The sequence below is a fragment of the Perca fluviatilis genome, chromosome 5, assembly GCF_010015445.1.
Source record: "Perca fluviatilis chromosome 5, GENO_Pfluv_1.0, whole genome shotgun sequence".
In the NCBI taxonomy this organism is placed as follows: Eukaryota; Metazoa; Chordata; class Actinopteri; order Perciformes; family Percidae; genus Perca; species Perca fluviatilis.
Genome location: NC_053116.1, coordinates 21341551 through 21362349, shown reverse-complemented (window position 1 = coordinate 21362349; position 20799 = coordinate 21341551). Strand labels below are relative to the sequence as shown.

Sequence of the window (20799 nt, the reverse complement as noted above, 5' to 3'; positions counted from 1 at the left end):
CGTTGACCTTAGACACTACTGATGATGGGTACATATGATTTGTTTATATAACATGCATATTCTTTTTCCTTTTTTATGCCACAAGCAGCAGTGTGACATCTGAACAATGATTTTGCTTGAATGGTACTTTTGCTCTGTCTGCATGGTATCTAACTGTGCCAGGAAATAGACTGTCATCTGCTGGAATTTAGTTTTAATGTGCTCCTCTCCTGGCAATTTGGTTGGTACTACTGATCCCAGATAATTTTGCTGCAACCTTTTTTTTTTATGTATAATTGTTGGAATTTTTGAGTTCTTTTCAGAATTCAGTAATGCAGATCTGTTTTTACATACTCGTATGTCCTCTGGGGTGACATCTCTTTCTCATTGACACTGGAATATTAGGAGCAGCGGAGGAGGACGCCTGCTGACAGTTCACACACAGGGAACATATGGTTAGATGTGAAAAGTAGTTGAGACCTTTTACCTTCAAAGACTGACATGCTGTAAAGTGAAACTGCATGTTTTCATTCTACTTTGTCTGCAGCTTCGAGTCTGTCTGCAGACAAATCTATCAAAGTATTACACTGACATTTGTCACCGTTGGGCTCTGCACTGTTATGTCCACATAGACTTAAGTTAATGTTAGTTATGTCATCACTTGATCCAGAATCCATGTGTCATGTTAATATCCATTTTGCATGCTGTCTCAAACACTGGGTCCTCTGCACTGAGGTAGAAGAACTTAAGACTTGTCTTTTCCTTCTTCCTACCGGTTTTCTTTCCTCCTTTTTCTTCGGGGCGTTGGCTGTGTACCCCAGAAATGTTGCTGCTACATGTTAACATGGGTGGAAGTTCAGCGGCAGATCGGAGATGGAGAGCTCGGAGGGAAAATGGGGAGATGGCTGTCAGTTGAACCAAAATTGTCAAAACACTCCTGTCCATGTTTGGTTTGTTGCCATGGGTATATGAGCATAAGACATCCTGTTCATAAGTAATACTTTGAGATTTCATCGTGCAAATCTTTTCATAATTAGTTGAAAAGTGTGTGTGTGTGTATATAGATGACATACAATAAATTCCTTTTTTTCTTATGTATCTTCAACTGTGGTGCTCATTCAAGATGTCATGCAGTGTTTTCATTGTCAACTGCTGCTCCAGTTCGAGTAAGATTAACGTAAACATCGCATATTTTCAAGTCTGTCTTAAAACAACCTTTGTTGCTTTCTGTAATCATTCCTCCTGTTCGTACTGGGGGTTTAAGGGGTACTCCACCGATTTAGCATTGCGCTTCAACATTGTCTGATCACATACGAAGCAGCAGAACCAGATATACGATCATCTTTATTCCATGCATTCGTCTTCCTTGTCAAAACCTGGCGTCTACATTTCCCACAAGGCAACTCTCAGCTGTTACTTTAGGTCAATTCGGGTGTGTTGAGCTAGTGGCGGCTAATGTAGCCTTGAGCCTCTCACCTCAAGCAGAGACGAGGAGGGGGGCTACAGAGAGCTCACTTCTAACTCCACACCCCCAAGAAGTTTTTTTTTTTTTTTAGATCTTCAACCCCATCTGGTGACGAAGGGACGACACTCGATGCAATTTATCAGACTTTGCGCAGCACGCAGAACACCTGCTCTCTCAGCCTCAATTGTGAAATCAGTCAAATTGTTTTAACCTGGAGGCTAGAATAAATGTCTGTGCGTCAGACTACATTCTTAACCCACCCCAAGAACTTTCAGCTGCATCTCATGGGTGGTTACCTCTCCCGACCGCACACAACCACCTGCTCTCACATTCATGTGATGACAATAGAACCATCTCCATGACGACCTGTCAAACTCGATCCACTTATGTAGGCCAAGAGATGTGTCAGAAAGCTCCACAAGAAATCAATAAAGTGGACCTTGAGTTAAAGGAGCAGTGTGTAGGATTTAGGGGGATTGATTGGCATTAATGGAAATGATTCATTCAATATGTTTTCACTAGTGTATAGTCACCTGAAACTAAGAATCATTGTGCTTTCGTTACTTTGAGCCCTTCATATCTACATAGTGAGGGCCCTCTTCCACGGAGCCCGCCATGTTTCTACAGTAGCCCAGAATGGACAAACTTAACACTGGCTCTAGAGAGGGTCCTTTTGCCTTTTTATTTTATCTGAAGGCCACTGTAGGTTCTATTTATAGACTGTTCTACTACACACTTGGAAAGGGAGGAGTGAGGGAAGGGGTTTTCAGTTGGTTGCAATCTGCAAACTCACCGCTAGATGCCACTAAATCTTTCCAACTGGTTCTTTAATATTTGTTTTTATTATTTCAAGAACGATCCTTCAAGCTCAGTGTCAGTGCTGCTTGAAGTTAGAATTCTCCAAAATAAATGAGCACATATTTAAAATGCATTTTATTTTCCTTTACAAGAAACAAAAGCAGACAAAGAAATAAGATGAAGGGGGGAAGGGAGTGGGAAAGCTGTATATAAAGAGATGCAACCTCTGGCTTCCTGAAAAAAATATGTACAATTCAAAATAATATCCATACAAAACATGCCACATACAATAAAAATGATCATTATATTTATTCATATTCCCTAAAAGTATCTCTGCTGTACAGATGCAACATCTTTTTAAAAAGTAGGTGAGGTTAAAAAAAACCTTCAATTTGAGCAAACTTTATTAAATTATAAGATATGCAGAGAACTTAAATTAAGATTCAGAGAAGTTAAAAATTATTCAGGCTAAAATCCAGTGAGCGTCATGTCTTGTCATGGTCTTCCCTTGAAATAGAAACATACCAAAAAATATATATATCACTGCTTGATACTTGATCAATATCTACCACTTTAGAGAAGTTTTCCATTATACTATGAGAGTGCAATTCATTACCAGGTTAAGTATGGGATTAACTTTGAGTATTACATCATAACATACATTAGGCCAAGGAACCATTTCACAAGGTTTACCAACACATTCACTTCTATAGGGAAGATATAAAAAAGCAAAACACTAACAATATCCAAGGGAATTCAAGATTTTCCATTCAAGAGTATATTAATCCAATTGTGACAGTTTAAGGGACAGGTTTTGGTAATCAACAAGCAGTAGCATAAATAAAAAGAAAAATAAACACGAACAATATTACATAAATACAAATGCTATGCACCATTGTACTGCTTTACGCAATAAGTGATTTTCATGTCTAATTTACGACCCTCCACGTGAATCCAAACAGTTATGTAATTACATCGGCTTCTCGTCGCAGCTGATTGGAGAAGACCAGACATTTCTTTAACAAACTTGTCTCTGAGAGCTTATAGCAAAAACACTAATAGAAAAACAGGTAAATGCAAAACACTCTGGTTCATATACATAAAGATATTAGTTTGCCATTTTACATATATTTATATTTATATACAGCTTTATCTCTGTTAAAATGATATCCAGTGGTTGAATTTTTTTTCAATTTTATTTCTCTACACATTTGACTTTATTGATTACAAAGGGGCTGGATAAAGAGTTGCTGTCCCCTAATGCATATACTATATACAGTTTGTACAACTTTGCATTTTTAAATCATGTGAGGTCTTAGGTTAGGGGGAGGGGGGAACAAAGTAGTATGGAAAGGTGGAGTTTTAGTAAAGCTCCCTTTAAAGACTTTTTTTTCTTTCATCTTACATAGAAATGAAAACAAATGCCCTTTTTTCCAATAAGTCTTTCCCTGCCATCAGTTCAGCCTTGAGAGGACAGTACCAGCACTAGAAAAGCACACTACAGGGGAAGTAGAAACACTGCAGGCTGTACTCAGGCAGAGGAATACTTACTACAGTAAAGTTTAACAACAGTCCACTAAATAATACAGAGAGCAAGAGGCATGATTTAAAGTTTAAGGTTGAGTTGTGAAAAGATTGATTTGTAAGGGGGGGAAAAAAATAAAAAATAAAAAGCATTTAATGGGACAGTAGTCATGCATCCACAGGCTGACTTTCAGCAAGTGGAACTTTAATGTGTGAAGCAACAAGCAAATGTGTACTTGGTTATTTTGGACAGCAAAGTCTTCTTCAAAAGACTGCGTGTTCTCTGATCCTGGAGCCATTCACTCACACCATTACGGTCTTTAAGCAACTCAAAGGTGGATGGTTTTGTGCTTTCACACAGCTGATAACTTGCTTTTTGAGTAGCATAAATAAAAAGGAACAAAAACAAAGCTACATCAATGTCCAGGAGGATTTGGTGGCATACAAGACACCCGCTAAGCTTCTGATTGTGATTTTAATGCAATATCTTATCAAAACTGTCATATATTTCCTCTGTATAAACAATTAATGAATAATAATTATGTTGGCTCATTATTGTAAATCATCAGCATAGAGTAGATAGAGCAAACCTGCTGCTTAATATTCCCTGCTTGTCCGAGAAGGCTAAGCCCATAAAAACATTCCCCCTCCCCCCCTTCCACAGTAGCAGTTAAAAGTTTTTATACAAAGCAGTCACTTCCCGCTAAATCAATGAGGTAGACTGGGTCCGACTAACCCACCTTGGGACTCCACACAGTCAGAACATCTGGTGCCTCTGGAGCCACACATCAATAGCATCTCAAATTTTATATTAACTTACATCTCCCCCCCCCCCCCATCGATCATATGTAGCTCTTAACACAGAGCCACATCAAGATTGTCTAGCTAGCCAATATCCGTGTTGTCTTCATTGATGACTTGATGGGAAAGTGCCTTTTCTGGGAGGTGAGGGGGGGGGGGAGGTGTGGTCAGGAGGGACAGGAAATAGGTCCGACTTAAAACATAAAAATGCATCATTAGTTCATTCTTAGCATTTTAAAATGGCTTTTTGTCGAAGCTCAAGGTGAGCTCTGCACTACGAGTATTGATATCAGAGGGTCAGAATCATTTGGTAGATGTTGAGGATTGTTTTCCAGCCACTGTAAGAATATTGACAGCCGCGGGGGGGGGGGAGGGAATAAGGTTTTTTTTGAGGAAAAGGTTTCACTAGTCCAAACATGAAAGTTAGTCCCACCATCAAACTGCTGTTGATGGAGGTGGTCGGTTGCTTTTATTGATTAATGCTCTTCAAACCTTTGGCTACAGGTGTCAACGCTTTAGTCTTTCAATGGAGGAGGGCAGCTTTCCTCCTCATCTTTCTCAACAGCTTATGCACTGGCTATGTAGGATTCAAAGGCTTTGGCGCAGGAGTCTGGCACCATTGAGAGGGGAATTCTCCATTTTTCTTTCTTCTGGTTAGTTCATCCACTTTCGGCAATTCCAGGCTCCACAATGGCAAGGGATTTTGTGCTGATCGTCCTCGAAATCAAACTGGTAGTCGTAGGTCAGCTGGGAGTAAGAAACAAAAGACAGTTAATGGCTCCTGAGATTTAATAAATTAACTTGAAAAACATAACAAATTTGGTCAAAATTAAGGGGATGTGTAAGATTAAGTAGTGGTCAGTTTTCTAATGCACTGCACCTCTTCTCCCTTGGGGATCCTGCGGCTGGAAATGATGATAATCTTGTCTTCTTTGTCAAATGTTACAACTTCTGCAACACAGTTCGGGGCACAGGAATGGTTGACATAGCTGGAAAGGAGAAAAAAGGTCAGTTAAAGAGATGTAAAGGTTTACAATGGGACAGCAAATACCAAATCAACACTTACCGAGCTGGGCCTCCTGTCAGAGTGGCATCTATCACCTGCTCATTGTTGATGCGGAACATGTAGATCCCGCGGTTCTAAGTTGGAAGGAAAAAAGGTTGATATACACTTTTCAATCCAAATTATTATTATTTTTTTTTAACATATCTAAATTTCGTGCCAGTGTTAAGTTGGCGTACCTGTTCCTCGTAGACCTTCTCACGCCGATTGGCCACTTCGTTGCGTATGACAGTGCCAATGTACTCAATGACCATTGTGTGCTTCTCCAGATCCTTCGCAGCGTACAAACCCAGGCCCTGAATGCGGGATCGTGCCAGATACACGTTGTTCTTCCACTCAGTCTTCAGGCGCCGATACTGGGACGACTTGGAGTGAACAAACTGCTTGCTGTATGGTGTGTTGAGCTCTCCAGTGAAGGTACTCTGGTAGGCCTTTGACACGCTGGTGCTATTTAGAGTGTGAGGCCTGAAATATAGAAAATGTGAGTAGGTATCCAGTCATTTGTAAGATGCATTCAGAAAGTCAAGGTTCTTTGGTAAGATGTTTACAACAACTCTGCAACAAATAATTTGTTTGAACAGCTGATCTTTGGTCCTAAACATTACTTAATATGTAACATTGAGTTACATATTAAGGAACTAACTGAAAATCACATACTATTTGATTTGAGCAAATTGGCATAACTTGTTTATCTACTCTAAAGATATATGTTGCCAGGTGGAGGACAAACTTTATAATTACTAAAATAATAAGATAATAAATAAAAACTACAGTTTTTTTGCTATGCTTCCCTGATAATTATGCATTAAAGTTATTGTACAAGTATTAAAATTTAAATCAAGCATCTTCAACAAGACACCAAGCCTTGAACGATTTTAGAACAATCACACAGGTTGCCGACCAGAACAAAAATAATGCTGCTTTACCTCTTGCACTGTGTGGGGACTTTGGGCTCAGACCGAGCAGAGCCAGTGGGATTGATCATAAGAGGGAGCTCCATCAGAGGGTGACGGCCATATCGGAACTGGTAGTTCTGGCAGTTCTCCACTCCAGGCAACTGAAACACAACAAACACAAATTATGTTAATCATGCACTTTGATCTACAGTAGAACCATTGTAGCCCACAGGTCTCAACTACTGGCCTTAATTTTGGGTCTATTACAAAATGCATCAGATTGCCAAGATGTCAACCCCTAGTATGTATGAATATTGGCTTGTTAAGGGCTTAAATTACAACTGGGAGACAAAAATAAAAATTAAATGGGAGACAAACTGATACTTTTTCTTGCTACATATTCTTACCGACTCAGTGATTCTCATGACAGCATGAACTGTGAGGCCATACATCTCCTCTCCCTTGACATGTTCAGTGAACAGCTTCAACATGGATGACTCCTCTCGGATTTTAGCCACCTGCTGGACCACCCGTTCCCAGATCCCTAAAGGGGAATTAACGGTCAAAGGTCAAGAGTTATTTTAAGTGGAAAAGTACAGAGATACTATGTAACATAATATGGGAGCAGTGTACGAGTTCTCACCCTCTGGAGTAGTTTCACGGTACTGCAAATCCTCCATGCCATGCTCCAGAACACGCACCTCGAAGAGGGGCCGACCGTCATCCTCGTTGATGCGGCAGCGGTAGCGACAGCGCTTGTTGGGCACACGCGTGCTCCAGTAGATGCGTGTGGCCTCATAGCCAACAGGGAAGATGGCAGTGGGTGAGTGGAAGTTGGCCATCTGGGATGGCAGCAACTGGCCAACAGCATGAAAGATGAGACCTCCAACACGGAACAGGTGGATACGGTCACCTCGCTGTAAGATGCTGGCAATCTGCTTTACCTCATCACGCTCAATGTAGACGCGCCGTAAAACAGCAAACATGCTGAGTTCGTCTTCACTAGGGCCCTTCAGCTTATGCTGGGTGCACAACATGGTCTTGTCCTTAAAGAACATGCAGCGTGCCCGGATGGCACAGGCGAAGTGGTAGACATTCGGGCAGCGCATTCTGTTGCAGCTGTTTGTAGCACCCGTTTTCTGGCAGGATGCACAAAGAGTCCGCAATCCCCGACGCAGGGCTACCTCCACATTGATGAGGGCACCCCCCTGTGTCTCATACACCTCTGTGGACCACAGGGCGCAGTTGAGGTGCACCCACAAGTCCACATCAATGTTCAGCAACCGGGCAGGCCCATCTGTGGCTCCATCACCTTCCTCATGGCAGAAGCAGCATTTACGTTTATCACGAGGCAGTCGGTCTGGTCGAAGAGTAATGCGCAGGCGTTCCATTAGCTCAGACACTTCGCGGCTGCTCTCTTTCTTAGACCCACCCTTACGTATTGTGATGACAATCTGAAGGCGCTTCCAGCGAATCCCCTTCCATTTTTTCACTTTGGGATGTACCACCTCCTCATTAGGGGAGAGAGGCCTGCGCTGCTTGACAGCCTTAGGGGAAGACTCCATATTGTTGGGAGAATCTTGAGGAGGTTGAGCTTGATCAGTGGCCAAGTACTCCTCCTTGATAGCAGTAATCAGATGATCTTCAGTAGGAACAGTGGGATGTGGAACTGCAGAGGCAGTTACTGGATCAGTGACCGACTCTGGAGCAGCAACTTCAGACTCTGTGACTTCAGCTGGTTGAGCAGCAACTTCAGACTCTTTGATATCAGTTGGTTGAGCAGCATCAATAGGAGGACCATCATCCTGTTCCGGCTCAGTCTTGATCTGGACTATGGTGGGAGTGGAGGGAGGAGGGGATGGAGAAGCAGATTTTTTGGAAGGTTCAGCTTCACTAGTTGGAACTGGGACAGGTGGGGGAGGATGTGGAGGGGATGGTGATGGGGGTGGAGATTCTTCCACTGGTATAGGAGGAAGGTGGCGTACATCTAAGTCATTTACTTTGGTTGTGTAACAGTGCTGGGCCGGTTTGTCTTCTCTTTCTGAGAATTCCTGAGAGAACAATGCACATATGAGATTTATAGCTTTCAGGAAATATAGAATATGCAGCTTATGAGAGAAAATATAAATAATTCACAGTTCTCAAGACTGTGTTGACTGACCTGTTTAATAAGTGCTAGAATGTCCACTTGTTTCTTTAATGTACAGCCTGGTAGAGACACGTCAAATTGCCTTAGCCACTCATCCTGACTGGGTGAAGCACTGTCTTTTGTACACAGAGCCCCTGGAAAACATGACCACCTTAATATTAGTCTTTATTCGTTAATTGATGAATTCAAAAGTCTTCATTCATGTTTTAAAGAAATGTAAATAAATAAGTGTGTCCCTAGCAGTGTAGTCAGTCACTCTACTACAGTGACACAACTTTTTGAACAGCAACTCTCCACAACTCACATGCTCAAGATTACCGCAAAAGGACCGTGATCAAGAGGCTAAAAATAATTCTAAATTAGGGGCCATCCACATGGAAACGCTTTTTGGTGTAAACGCAAATGTTTTGCATGGTTTTGGCCGATCGTCCAAACGAATGCTGTAAACGCACTGCCTGAAGACGCACTTTTTTGAAACCTGGTCCCAGGGCGAAAAAAATTTGAAAACGCCGCCCTTGCTGCATACTTGCGTATCGATGATGTCATCGCCACACCACTCGACCTCTAGCCTTCGACTTCATAACAACTACAATGGCGGACTACATGTTTGTGTTCCTGCTGGAGAAGATATTGAGCCTATTAGGGTTACTAGGGCTGTTTGGTTTCTTCTTCTACTGTGTCTGTATACAGCACGCAAGCAGCAGAAACAGCGGCACCTATAGGCCTGGAATATGAAGTAGCGTGTTGAGTCATTTACAAGTGGATCCGTTTGGATGCAAACATTCTTGAAACGATGCCAGGGAAGACAAGAAAAAAAAAAAAAAAAAGGATTATTTTGGTACGTGTGGACGTGGCCTTAGATGCAAATGGTTCAGGACATTTGTCTCGTGACCTGGTGTGAAAAATGTCCTGAGCCACACTCACACCCTGTTGTTGTGAATGTCCTGACTCAATGAGACAAATGCTCAATCCAAATGAACAATAATCTAAATGCATACCTGACTGGTCAGGTCCTTTCCCAGGCCCGTCCACTCCAGGCATGTCAGGGTTTTGGGGAGGGAAGGTCACCTCATAAGAACCTGGCATCCTAATATTAAGCAGCTGGGCCATGGCCATCATGACATGGTTCAGTTTCTGGAGAAAAAAAAAGTCACTTTGTTTTAACTGTGCATGAAAAAACAATGTGAAGGTAACAGACACTTCGTTGTTCTTGGCCTGGTCCCAATGGTTAGTTGTGGAAACCACCTTGCTATCTGCTGCCTCAAATGGTTTGTTTTCTGGGAATGCTACAAAAAGAAAATGTGTACATCATTTTTGTTTTGGCATTTTAATAATATAAATGTATTTAATAGTAAAATTAAATTATACTTGAACAATAAAACATAATGAAACATTTATGATGGATTTCACCATAACATGGAATGTATAAATAAAACTGTTGCTGTAGCTTTTGGGAATTACATTCAGAATGTTGTATAATACCTGGGATGGCAGTACGGGGTATGAGGGGGATGATGGGGGATATTGCTCTCTCCGTCTCCTCCTCTTTAGGCTCCCGTAGGTGAGGGAAACGTGGCGTTTCATCTCCTACGTTACTCTCAGGGGATGATGCCGGGATGATGCTTTCTGGGGCATCCTCGTCATCACTCTCCATCCTGTTAGAAAGACATTTCCTACATTTATAGCCACTCAGCAACAAGAAATACATGTACCTGGTTGACATAGAACTTTGTACTGTACCTGATGTCCTCATTCTGGTTATGTGGTGGGGTGGGGAGAGCTGCTAGAATGTCTACACTCTTCACCTCCTCTTTAACAGAATCTGCATGGATAATTATAAAGTATTTAGAACCCAATTACTGTACAACTGCAGATCAAATTCAATATTCATGAAAAACAATTTCATGCCAAATCCCTTATCGTTTACCCATTCGCTCTTCTGCTGGCTCTGTGTCTTTCTGACCCTCAGAAAGCTCCTCCACAGTAGTCACTCCATTCAACAGCTTGTGCTGTACTGAAGGTGGAGGAGTAGGTGGCAGGGAAGATGGGGGTGTTGGTGGGTTGCTGAGGTTACTCTGTAAAGTCACAAAACAGTATCCTCATAAAACAACTGTTTTTGAAAGACTATTGTTGTTGAAGTAGTATTAATCAACAACCAAATGTTGTCACAGCCTGCAACAGCTAACAGCTTAGTTATACCTTTGTGAGTAACTGAGAATAGTAGTCTGGGATATTCTCCAGCACTGCATTTCCAAAAGATCCTTTGAGCTGGGCTTTGCCATTGGCTGGGCTGCTTCCAAAAGGGGCAAACAGATCCAAACTGGCAGTGATTGAAGGCTCCATCAGGGGCAACAGAGAGAGACCCTGGAGGGTAAATGTCCATTAGTCTACATGACGAAGAACCACTCTTCAAAACATCAATGGCAATAACCATTTAGGTACTTCATTTTTACAATCCTTTTACCTGTTTAAGTTGCTTAATCAGGGCTTCAGCACTTTTTCCGACTTCTTCCTTCTTATTCTTCTTCCGTGCATTAGGCCCTCGGTCTCCAGTTGCCTTATTAGTGCGCTTTGGCTTTTGTGCAGGAGCCCTTTTTGTTATAGACTGTAAATCCTGGAAGGGTCAAGAAAAGGAATGAGAGGTTCTTTCCCCACAAACAACAACATGATAAAGGGCAAAAAGAATGAAAGCACTGAAGAAAAACATACCTCCATATTTCGTGGAGTCCCTTGGAGTTTTTGTTCCAGCATTGCTAGTTTGCTGTTGATGTGGCCATTTATCTCATTGTGGATGCCTTCAGAAGGCCTCTGAGCACCAAGCTGAAGGTTCTTGGTTCTCAGAAGTTTCTGTAGTAGTTGCTGACCAGTCTCAGATCGAGGGCCTTGAGTCCCAGGGTCTCCAGCCATGTTTCCAGTATTAATAAAGCTAGTGTTGTTCCCAGAAGAAATTGCCTCACCCATTGTTTCTCGCTTTATAGCCCCAGGATGAGCCTCTGGTGCACCATCACACTGAACCTCTCTTGGTTCCTGTTTAATGTTCTGTAGAGTTATCTTGCATAGTTCCCCTACTCTAGAGCCATGTTGTGTGTGAGAACCATGGGTCTCTGTGCCCTGCTGCGACTGTTGCTGAACATTCATGCCTTTCTGTGGACCATTGGGAATAACAGAGGCAGAATGAGATGTTTCATTGCCTGATGACAGAGCTTCTATTTTCAGTCCTGGACAATCAAGCGGACTTTTGGCTCCAGGTGACCTGAGTGGAGAGGCCTTGACATGACTGTACGGACTCCCCCTTCCAGCCCTACTGTCAGCTACAGAAGGTGAAGAGACACTGGATGAATGAGGTGAGGCCGGGTGGGCTGGGCTCATGCCAAAGGGACCCCTTGGAGAATATGCATGAGATGGAGAACCCTGCATGCGGGCTGCCGCAGCTGCCAATAGTGCTTGTTGGTTCTGGTTGGGAGTAGGTGGACGCATCCCCATAGCTTGATTAAAAGCGTGCCCAGGAGAGTTGGCTATTGGCTGACGTGGAGATGTTGGCCTAACCATTCGGCCCTGGTCCATGGGTGCAGGTGGCACTGGTACCTGGCCTCTCATAATATGTTGCTGCATCATCTCTCCTACTTGTGGCTGTTGTTGCCCAGGGACTATCATGCCCTGCTGCATCTGGGGAGCAACACAAGGTTGTTGGCCCAACATGCCTGATTGCTGAGTGCCCACTGCTCCTGGCTTCCCCATGGATCCATATGGCATCTGCTGCACAACCTGTGGCATCTGTCCTGGTGGCATGTGAGGCCTCAACTGACTTTGCTGGCCTTGACCCATTGACATCCGCAGCATCTGTCCTTGTTGGAGCTGCCTCTGGGTAATCATGGCCTGAATGTGCTGTATCTGCTGGTTTGGGGGAAGATTGCGGAGCTGAGGATTCTGAGCAATAATAGCCTGGATGTTGATAGGGGTGCGGATCTGTCCAGGAGGAACCACAGGCCTCTGTGCCATCATCCCTTGTTGCTGGGCTCTCATCATGCCCATCATGGCCTGTTGTTTTTGCTGCTGGGCCATGAGGGCTTGATGTTGTGGACTATGGCCCATCACAACAGACGGTGGCTGGCCAGGATGGTTCTGGACTATGATCTGCTGCTGGATGTTGGAATCTTGTGACTGCTGCATGGCATTTTGAACTGTTTGCTGTTGTTGCTGCTGAGCTAAGAAATCAATTGGTTTCCCTTCCTCTTTAACAGTCATCAAAATGGGCTTGTCAACACTGAGGGAACCTTGCCTCTGAAGACTAAGTGGAAGTTGTTGCTGAAGCACACCAGTTTGTTGGTTTCCAACCAAACCCATTTGTTGCTCAGGTACAGACTGAGGATTTGATTGTTGCTGCTGGGCCATAAAAATCTGGTTTTGATGCTGCTGCTGTTGTAATTGCTGTCGTCCCAAATCAGTTTGATGATCATTTGCAGAGCCTAGTTGGGACATCTGATTGGGAGTGGAGGGTCCACTCTGTTGAGGTGGCGTTCTTGAATCAGGGCTGAGGATCCCACCCTCTCTAGGGCCTGAGTTTTGGTTGTCTGTAGCTCCCTGTGGCGTTATACTTCCTGCTGAAGGCGAGGAGCCCATCTGTGGGGTAGAGGGTTGGGAGAGCACTCCCTGCTCTTGGCTGTTTTGACTCATCAACTGCGTTTGTTGTCTTTGCTGTGCCATCTGCTGCTGCTGAAGGTGGGCCAAATTCTTTGCAACATTTTGCTGCTGCTGCTGCTGCTGCTGAGATGCAAGCATGCGTTGGGCCAGAATGTTCTGTTGTTGTGGAGTCAATTGGGAATGGGGGCCCCTGAGGCCTGGATGACCTGGAGAGCCAATCATTCCCTGCTGACCCATCATCAGCTGAGGCCTCTGTTGCTGTGATGATGCAACTGGCGTGTTCCCCATAATCCCTGGTTGAACTGCCATCATGGCTTGAGCATGGTTAATAGGCTGACCTCCTACAAGGTTCTGTGGCAGTGGAGCCACAGACTGGACTCCAACCATTCCTTGTGGAACCTGCACCATGCTCTGCGGACTGGCCTGGTTGCCTAGCATTCCCTGTTGAGTGTTTGCTTGTTGTTGGGCCATCAGTGGGTTTCCCATCATACCGGTCGGTGGCTGAGCAATTAAGCCAGACTGTTTATTTGGGTGTGGCATCGGTTGCTGGCCCATCATTACCTGCTGCTGCTGCTGGAGTTTTGCCATCTGCATCCTATGTTGGAGTTGTCTTTCTTGGAGAAGCCTGGGATCTGCACCTTGCATTGCAGGCCCCTGTGGGAAGAATCCAGTTGGAGCCCCAGGAGGACCTGGGGCCCTGACACCACTGGCACCACTGGCTCCGAGAGCTGGAGGAAGTTGGGGTTGGGCTCCACCAATAAAGGGCTGCCCTTGGGGCATCCTGACAGGCATTCCACCTTGGGGTATCACACCAGGGTGCTGGCCCATTACTGGTGTTCCCTGTTGGCCCATTATCATCTGGCCAGGCATCTTGGAAAACATGTGAGGGGGGGCCCCCTGTGCAGAATGACCTGGGGTAAGAATACCTGAGCTTTGCTGATGTTGCTGCTGCTTGCTTCTGTACTCTGCAATGAGATTGGTGTGCTCCTTCTGCTGCTTGCGTACCTAGAGCAGAATAATTATGAACAGATATGAATTTGCCATTACTGCTGATACGTTTGTAAACTTTTCATAAAAGGTTTATTCAGTTGTCCCGATACTTTAAAATCTACACACCTGGTCAAGCTGTTTCTGAATTTTGCTCTGTTCTTCTGTAACCAACTTTAGTTTTTCTGCATCTGCCTCAGCAAACTCCCTGCCAGCTTTCTTAGCAGTGCGTTGCTTAGCACACAGTGCCTTGCGTGATTTGCGGTGAACTCCAATCTGTTCCTCCAAAAATTTCAACTGCATTTGGAGTAACTGCTGGGTGTGAAGAAGCCATTCTTCATACTGGTGCTGTTCTGCATCATCTGTAACATAAGATGATTATTTAAGGTAACCATAAGAGTATAGCGACAGCAATATAACATTTCCTAATGACTAAATACATGTTTAACAAATGGATAGGTAGAACATACTAATGATTCCTTGCACAAACTGGGGAGGGTTAGGTCTCGACTGGTTAGGATCACTCGTTTCTCCCTCCTAAACATAAAAAGAAAACAAAAAAATCAGCTACATAAGACTTAAAATGAAAGTAAATCAATCACTTCTGACAAGCAAGACATCATACCTTTGGAGGTCCAGATGTAAGTTGAGCTGGATCTGTGCCTGGTGCCGAGGCCAGCCTCTGAGCAAGCAAAGAAACTTGTTGCCTGAAGAGAAAGCAAAACATAAATCCTATTAGTATACCGGCATCGTACTGAACAATGGTCTGTAAGGGCATGTCATTCCCAAATCATTGAGCAAAAAAGTTGCAAATTACCATGATGTTGACACCACCTGATGGGTGTCTTGTGATGATATTAGATAAACATTAGTCCATTAAACTATGACACTGCTGCATACTAGGTTACTCCCTTTGGAGGAGGAGTGGATAACAGTCCTGAGAAAAAAAACATGTCTAATATGCACTTTTTTTAAATAATAATTCTTAACATCTGCCCCAGCAGACAGTTGTGCCAGTAACACTGCAGATCCTGTAGTAGGTGTTTAGTACAAAGAATCGTCAAAGTGAACTGACCATAATGAATCACCATTGCCACTGAGTCAGTAGCAGTGGAGCTCCAATTCCTGGTGACTGAGAGCATAGTTGTCAGCCATAATACACAGTATAGTATTTTTATTTTTTTAAGCATCCCTCATGTTACTATGGTAAAATAGCAGTAGTAAGGTTTCCATCCAAAATATCAGCAAACGAAAATCAGGAGGGAATTATCATTTTTGTATAATTATTCTTATTTTCATTAAAAAAAAAATATTAAATTTAAAATGATTATGATGTGATCTTTGCGAAGATCTGTACCAAAGAAAGATTTTTTCTTTGGTCTGTAGGATACGATTTGCAGGCTGGGACGTCTCTCCAGCACCACAATACTTAATACAGAATGATTTGGATATTGCACTAGTCTATATTACGATTTCGATAAAATCGCGATTAATTGTGCAGACCTAGTTTCCATGTGTTAGTTTAATGCTAGTCTTGCATAGCCAGACCTATCTCCACATCACTGTGTCAGTGCTGGAGAAAGGTCTGGCTGCACCAATTATTATTCTAGTATTGGTATCTTTAAACAAATCACATGGATGCAGCAACAGAGCTGTTGAAAAATAGTGGAAGGGGAGGAGAATTCCTTCTAAAATAGGCAGCAAATGGCAGGCTTATACCAACAGTCTACATCTAGTAAGTCAGACTAGTTTTATGCTAATGTTTTGAAGAGGGTGTAAGGAGACTAAAAATTTGACTAAAGAACACCAGTACAGGGTTTTTCCTGGCTCTAAATTATGGAGAGGTGGTACCTCAGCTGTGCCCTACTGAACCTATACAGTATATTTATTTTAGGGCTGAAACGATTCATTGAATAACTCGATTACAAAAAATCCTCAAAGCAAAATTCTTCTTTTCTACGAAAATAGCGAGGGTCTAAGAGAAGAGACAGGCGAGAAAAATGACAAAGTTTGGGATCATTTTAGGCTGAAAACCTGCTGCTACATCATCTCTGTAACAAACATCCAGTGTGCTCATCCATTCAACGGAGCGAATCAAACAAGGTAATAAACGGCTGCTGCTCTCGTCCACCCCGCTGTTTTACACAACTAGCCTACAGCATGCTACTCTGCTAATAGTGATGTTTTACCAACAAGCTAAAATGAAAGCTGTTGGTTTGTAGTCTGTTTACTAGTTTGCTACTAATCTTTGGAAACTTAACTGCTGCCGGAGACAAAACGTCATCATGCCGGTGATGTCTGCATTCTTTATTGTGTCTCCTCACTGTGTATTAGGCTTCTGAAAATGTGTCCCCCAGAACAGCGTAGTTGAATAGCCCTGCTGTAAGCTTTGTACAGTCACATTTACCCTCTGGTCAGTGAACAGCTCTTTTGCATATCAAGTGCAAAGAACCAGAGGCAAGAAGGGGAAGGGGGTGAAAAATATTAACATTTGGGCCACCAAAAATTAACTTTTTCTTAAGGGTCTTGGAATTTGGCAATAATTTTTTTTTGCTTTTTCTAAAAAAGGAAACCTTTCTTTTGTATATAAAAAGAAACAGCAATAATAAATATTTATTATTGCTGTTAACTAAGTATTTCTTACTAAGTATTTCTTATTCGATTAATCGATGGAATAATCGGTAGAATACTCGATAACTAAAATAATCGATAGCCGCAGCCCTTTTTCAACATTTCAACATGAGCTAGGGCATAAGCAGATGCACAAGGCCCCATTTGCCAACTCTGCCCAGGGGGAACATTACTATAGATAAGGACTCAGATAATCCCTTAACTCTGCAGCTGAAAACATTACCTACTTATTTGGAGTCAGAACATGTTGAGGTGTTGATTCAATGGATATTTTGGGGGCTGACTTTTATGGTGGTTTCCTGCATTACACTGAAAGGTGTTATTCTAATAATGTGCCCACCATTAGCAAAATATTGGGTGGATTTTGTTTAAAAGCCCATGATGATGAACTGTTGGAAGTGCATGAATATAATGGTTAGTTTATCTGGCTGTATTTTTACAGGAAGATGTTTGTTAAATAAGTAAATTTGTCTTGTAATCCCATGTGGGATGGGCCAAAATGTTTGGCATGACACAGAAATAAAACATAACTAACTAACTAACTAACTAACTAACTAACTAACTAAACAAGACAGGTGGCTAACAACTTGCCTATGCAGAACCTTAAACTGTGTCCCTGAATGGTCATGTTTTTACCAATTTCAACTGCATATTCCTGTGAGTGTCAAGTCCCACACCAAGACTTGACAGTGTGCCTACTACTTGATGCACATCCCAATAACAAACAATGGCTTAAGTGTGAGAGAAAGAAAATACAATTGTTGAGTAAAGGCCATCGTCACCACAGGTATATAGTTAATATCATTAGTAACACCTGTGCTGAGCTGCCTTAAATCTTTTGACAGGTCCTGCAAGGACTCCAACATGGCCTGCAGTAAAGATGACTCCATGATAGGAGTAGTGTGTGTGTGTGTGTGTCAGAAGTTGTTGCTATGGTGATTTGCGCAGTAAAAGGAGTAGAGAAAGGAGGGGTAGACTGTATCTTAGACAGGTCAAACATGTCCATTTAATGATAACTATACCTCTCAAGTTACTTCTTTTATTCAAAAAACAGAGTCCAAAGCCTGCCTCCTTCAAGATATTTCTTGTCCTAGTTTCTATTGGGGTCTATTGCACAGAGCCACAAGTTTAAGTCCGGTGGATTCCATAGTTACAGGTCTGCGACTGGCACAAATTTTCCTACATATTGACCTAAAATGATGCATGAAGAGTGAAAATTGGGGCGAGAGAGCAATTTGTTTAGAAACATTTCAAATGATCTTACAGCACCTCCTAACTCTGAGGTGTGATGTCCTCCCCTCTAGCAAATCAACAGTCCGTCACATATACATACATTATAAAATGTGAAACGGTCTGAAAATTGGACAATACACAAACTGATTTCATAAAAATAGTGCTTGATATCAGAATGCCGATTTAGCCCTATAAAAAGGGCTTAGTCATTTTTCTACGTAAAAGAATGGAAGATCGGTATGTCCCCAAATAAAGGGGTGGTTTTGACCTTTGTAGAGTCCCATTAAAGTCTATGGGAAATTTAACAGTTTTCTGGGATTATCATGAAAACCGCTAGGCAAATCTCTTAGAACAGACAGCTCAACATTCCTGATCATTCTGCACGTTTTGATGTATTTTTTGCGGATGTGTTCCCAGCGCTGCGGGACTAGTAGAGAGTCAAACTTAAAACCAACATTTTTCTAACTAATGCATAAAAGTTTTACACAATAAAAAATACCTGTTAATGCCAGAGGGAACAGCCATTGGATCCTGGGCCAACACTCTCTTGATACCCTTAAGTGCCACCATCTTTGCCTTGGCAATGGGATCCAGGATGTCATCAGTAGCAAATTTGTCTAAATCTGCAATACAAGAATACAACAAAGTCTGTTGATGTAGTATGAAACGAATATCATATTATATATAATATAATTATTTAGACTGCTGAATACCTTTATCGGGGAAGAAGTTGTTGGCCAGAGGTGGTTTCGCAACTGGCTGCGGTGGATGACTGACACCTGTATGGATCCCTGGCTGCCCCATCCTAACCATGGCTTGCTGCTGGGCCATGTTCATGTGAGGTGGAGGTGCCATTCCAGTTCCCATAAGCCTTTGCTGCTGCTGCTGCTGTTGCAACATGTGTGGAGCACGGTGTACCATCCCTGGCTGAGCCATCATTCCTTGGGGTGGTGGACGATGGTGGTTTGGCAGCATTATCTGTCCAGGTGCCTGTGGATTCGGCTGTTGACCTGAGAGGCCAGGAAAATTAGGTGTCATGCCTGCCTGGTGGAGGGAACTGAGCTGTTGTTGCTGCTGTTGCTGCTTCTGTAGTTCCTTCTTCTCATGCTCCAGCAGATCCTGTATTAGAAGGGGCAGTTCACCATCTAAAGAGCTCTCTACCTTTGCTAAATCTACAGCAGGGGAGTGCTGTCCCCCTACATCAGGCAGCCCCAGCGGATCCTCACCAATATCTGCATGTGGAGCAGCTGGAGGAAAAGGCAATTCATCAGCTTGACCTGGCAGGGGGTAGGGAAGTCCCCCTAATCGAACAGAACTAAGTGAAGCTGACTGGTTTTCTGGTTGTGCAGGCTTGGCTGATGGTGTGGTCCCACCAAGAAGCATTGACACAGCCTCTCCGATTTCATCTTTCACCACAGTCTGTCCTGGATGCAGCTGAGTCAGACCTCTGTCCTCTACTTTGACCTTGGAGGGGTCAACAGTTTGTGCAGAGGGTAGCAGTTGGGTAGCAGACCCCCTTGCACTGGCAGGGGCTGTTGTGAGAGACTTCTGTCCTGGCTCCAGCTTGGCTTTTCCTTCCACTTTAACAATCGCAGATCCGGAGGAAGATGAAGGTGCTTCACTTTCTGCTTCCACCAACCGCAGCTGGTCTGAGAAGACATCTTTAGGGTCTCCTTGGTCCAGTTCAGGGTCGGTGTAAGCCAGCAGGTCAAACTCATCACTGTTGAGCAAGTCGTCTAGATGTGGATCATTGGTTTCAAGGTTGTCCAAGTTGCCCAAGTCATCATCTCCTTTGTCAGGGTCCAAGTCTAAAGCCAAATCGTCCTCATCTTCCACACCTCCATCCCCTGGGGCATCCCCAAGCTCCTCAAGGTCAGGCTCTGGCAGTTCCTCACTATTTTCTGCAGTGGCAGGCTGGGACTGTGAGACTAGGCTTGGTTGTCGAAGCTGATGCTGCTCACTGCTAGGAATGTTTGGAGTGGAAGAAGCTGCCTGGGGCTGCAGATGGGGCTGTTGTCTTACTGGCCCCGTTGACTGCTGAGGCAGTAAAACCGATAGTCCACCCTGCTGTAACCCTAGCTGTGAGTTGCTGCCCCCCTCTGTTTGAATTCCACCAGCTTGAGCTATGGGATGTTGTTGAACATAAGGTGCTGCCATCTCTTGCTGTGGGACAAAGAGACGTTGTCTGGGCTGGGGTCCACGGGGCATAAACTGAGGTCGTAGGGGTAGCCTCTGTGAGTTGTGTCTCAATTCAATGAATTGTGGTGGGGGTCCTTGACCCATTGGCTGCATGGTCTCTCCTCCATTTCCTGGTATCATGGCATGAGGGTTACCCATGCCTTCCATACCCTGGATGTTGACAGCAGGGTTAAGATTGGGCCTTAAGCCCAAGGCCTCCATGCCAGGCTGGGGAAACCTCCTTGGACCTGGAGCCTGGCCTTGCCACTGAGGAGGGAAGGGTGGACGGGCAAACATGCCCTGAGGTCTGGTGGGCCCTTGTGGCCTGAAGGACAGAAACACACAAAAAGAAAAATGTGTTTTTATTCAGATATGTATACAGCTACAAATATGCTATAATTGTAACCGGTCAAAATGACCAGATGCTGAAATGTCTTGTGTCTGATTATTCAAA

The 20799-nt window shown here is 43.5% G+C and overlaps 1 protein-coding gene across 1 annotated transcript in view; it reads right to left on the bottom strand.

Moving 5' to 3' along the window:
* Nucleotides 1-2362: 2362 nt before the first annotated feature.
* Nucleotides 2363-20799, bottom strand: part of kmt2d (lysine (K)-specific methyltransferase 2D) — a 36674-nt gene continuing 18237 nt past the window's right edge. The window contains exons 34-53 of the mRNA XM_039799357.1: nucleotides 18881-20670; nucleotides 18667-18790; nucleotides 14929-15010; nucleotides 14774-14840; nucleotides 14433-14665; nucleotides 11385-14321; nucleotides 11140-11289; nucleotides 10875-11039; nucleotides 10603-10750; nucleotides 10416-10497; nucleotides 10158-10330; nucleotides 9674-9961; nucleotides 8688-8809; nucleotides 7170-8577; nucleotides 6934-7070; nucleotides 6557-6687; nucleotides 5810-6095; nucleotides 5634-5707; nucleotides 5448-5556; nucleotides 2363-5314 (exon numbers count right to left, since the gene is read on the bottom strand). Of these exons, the coding sequence (XP_039655291.1) occupies nucleotides 5222-5314; nucleotides 5448-5556; nucleotides 5634-5707; nucleotides 5810-6095; nucleotides 6557-6687; nucleotides 6934-7070; nucleotides 7170-8577; nucleotides 8688-8809; nucleotides 9674-9961; nucleotides 10158-10330; nucleotides 10416-10497; nucleotides 10603-10750; nucleotides 10875-11039; nucleotides 11140-11289; nucleotides 11385-14321; nucleotides 14433-14665; nucleotides 14774-14840; nucleotides 14929-15010; nucleotides 18667-18790; nucleotides 18881-20670 (8599 nt within the window). The 3' untranslated portion in view covers nucleotides 2363-5221. The remainder of the gene's footprint in view (nucleotides 5315-5447; nucleotides 5557-5633; nucleotides 5708-5809; nucleotides 6096-6556; nucleotides 6688-6933; nucleotides 7071-7169; nucleotides 8578-8687; nucleotides 8810-9673; nucleotides 9962-10157; nucleotides 10331-10415; nucleotides 10498-10602; nucleotides 10751-10874; nucleotides 11040-11139; nucleotides 11290-11384; nucleotides 14322-14432; nucleotides 14666-14773; nucleotides 14841-14928; nucleotides 15011-18666; nucleotides 18791-18880; nucleotides 20671-20799) is intronic.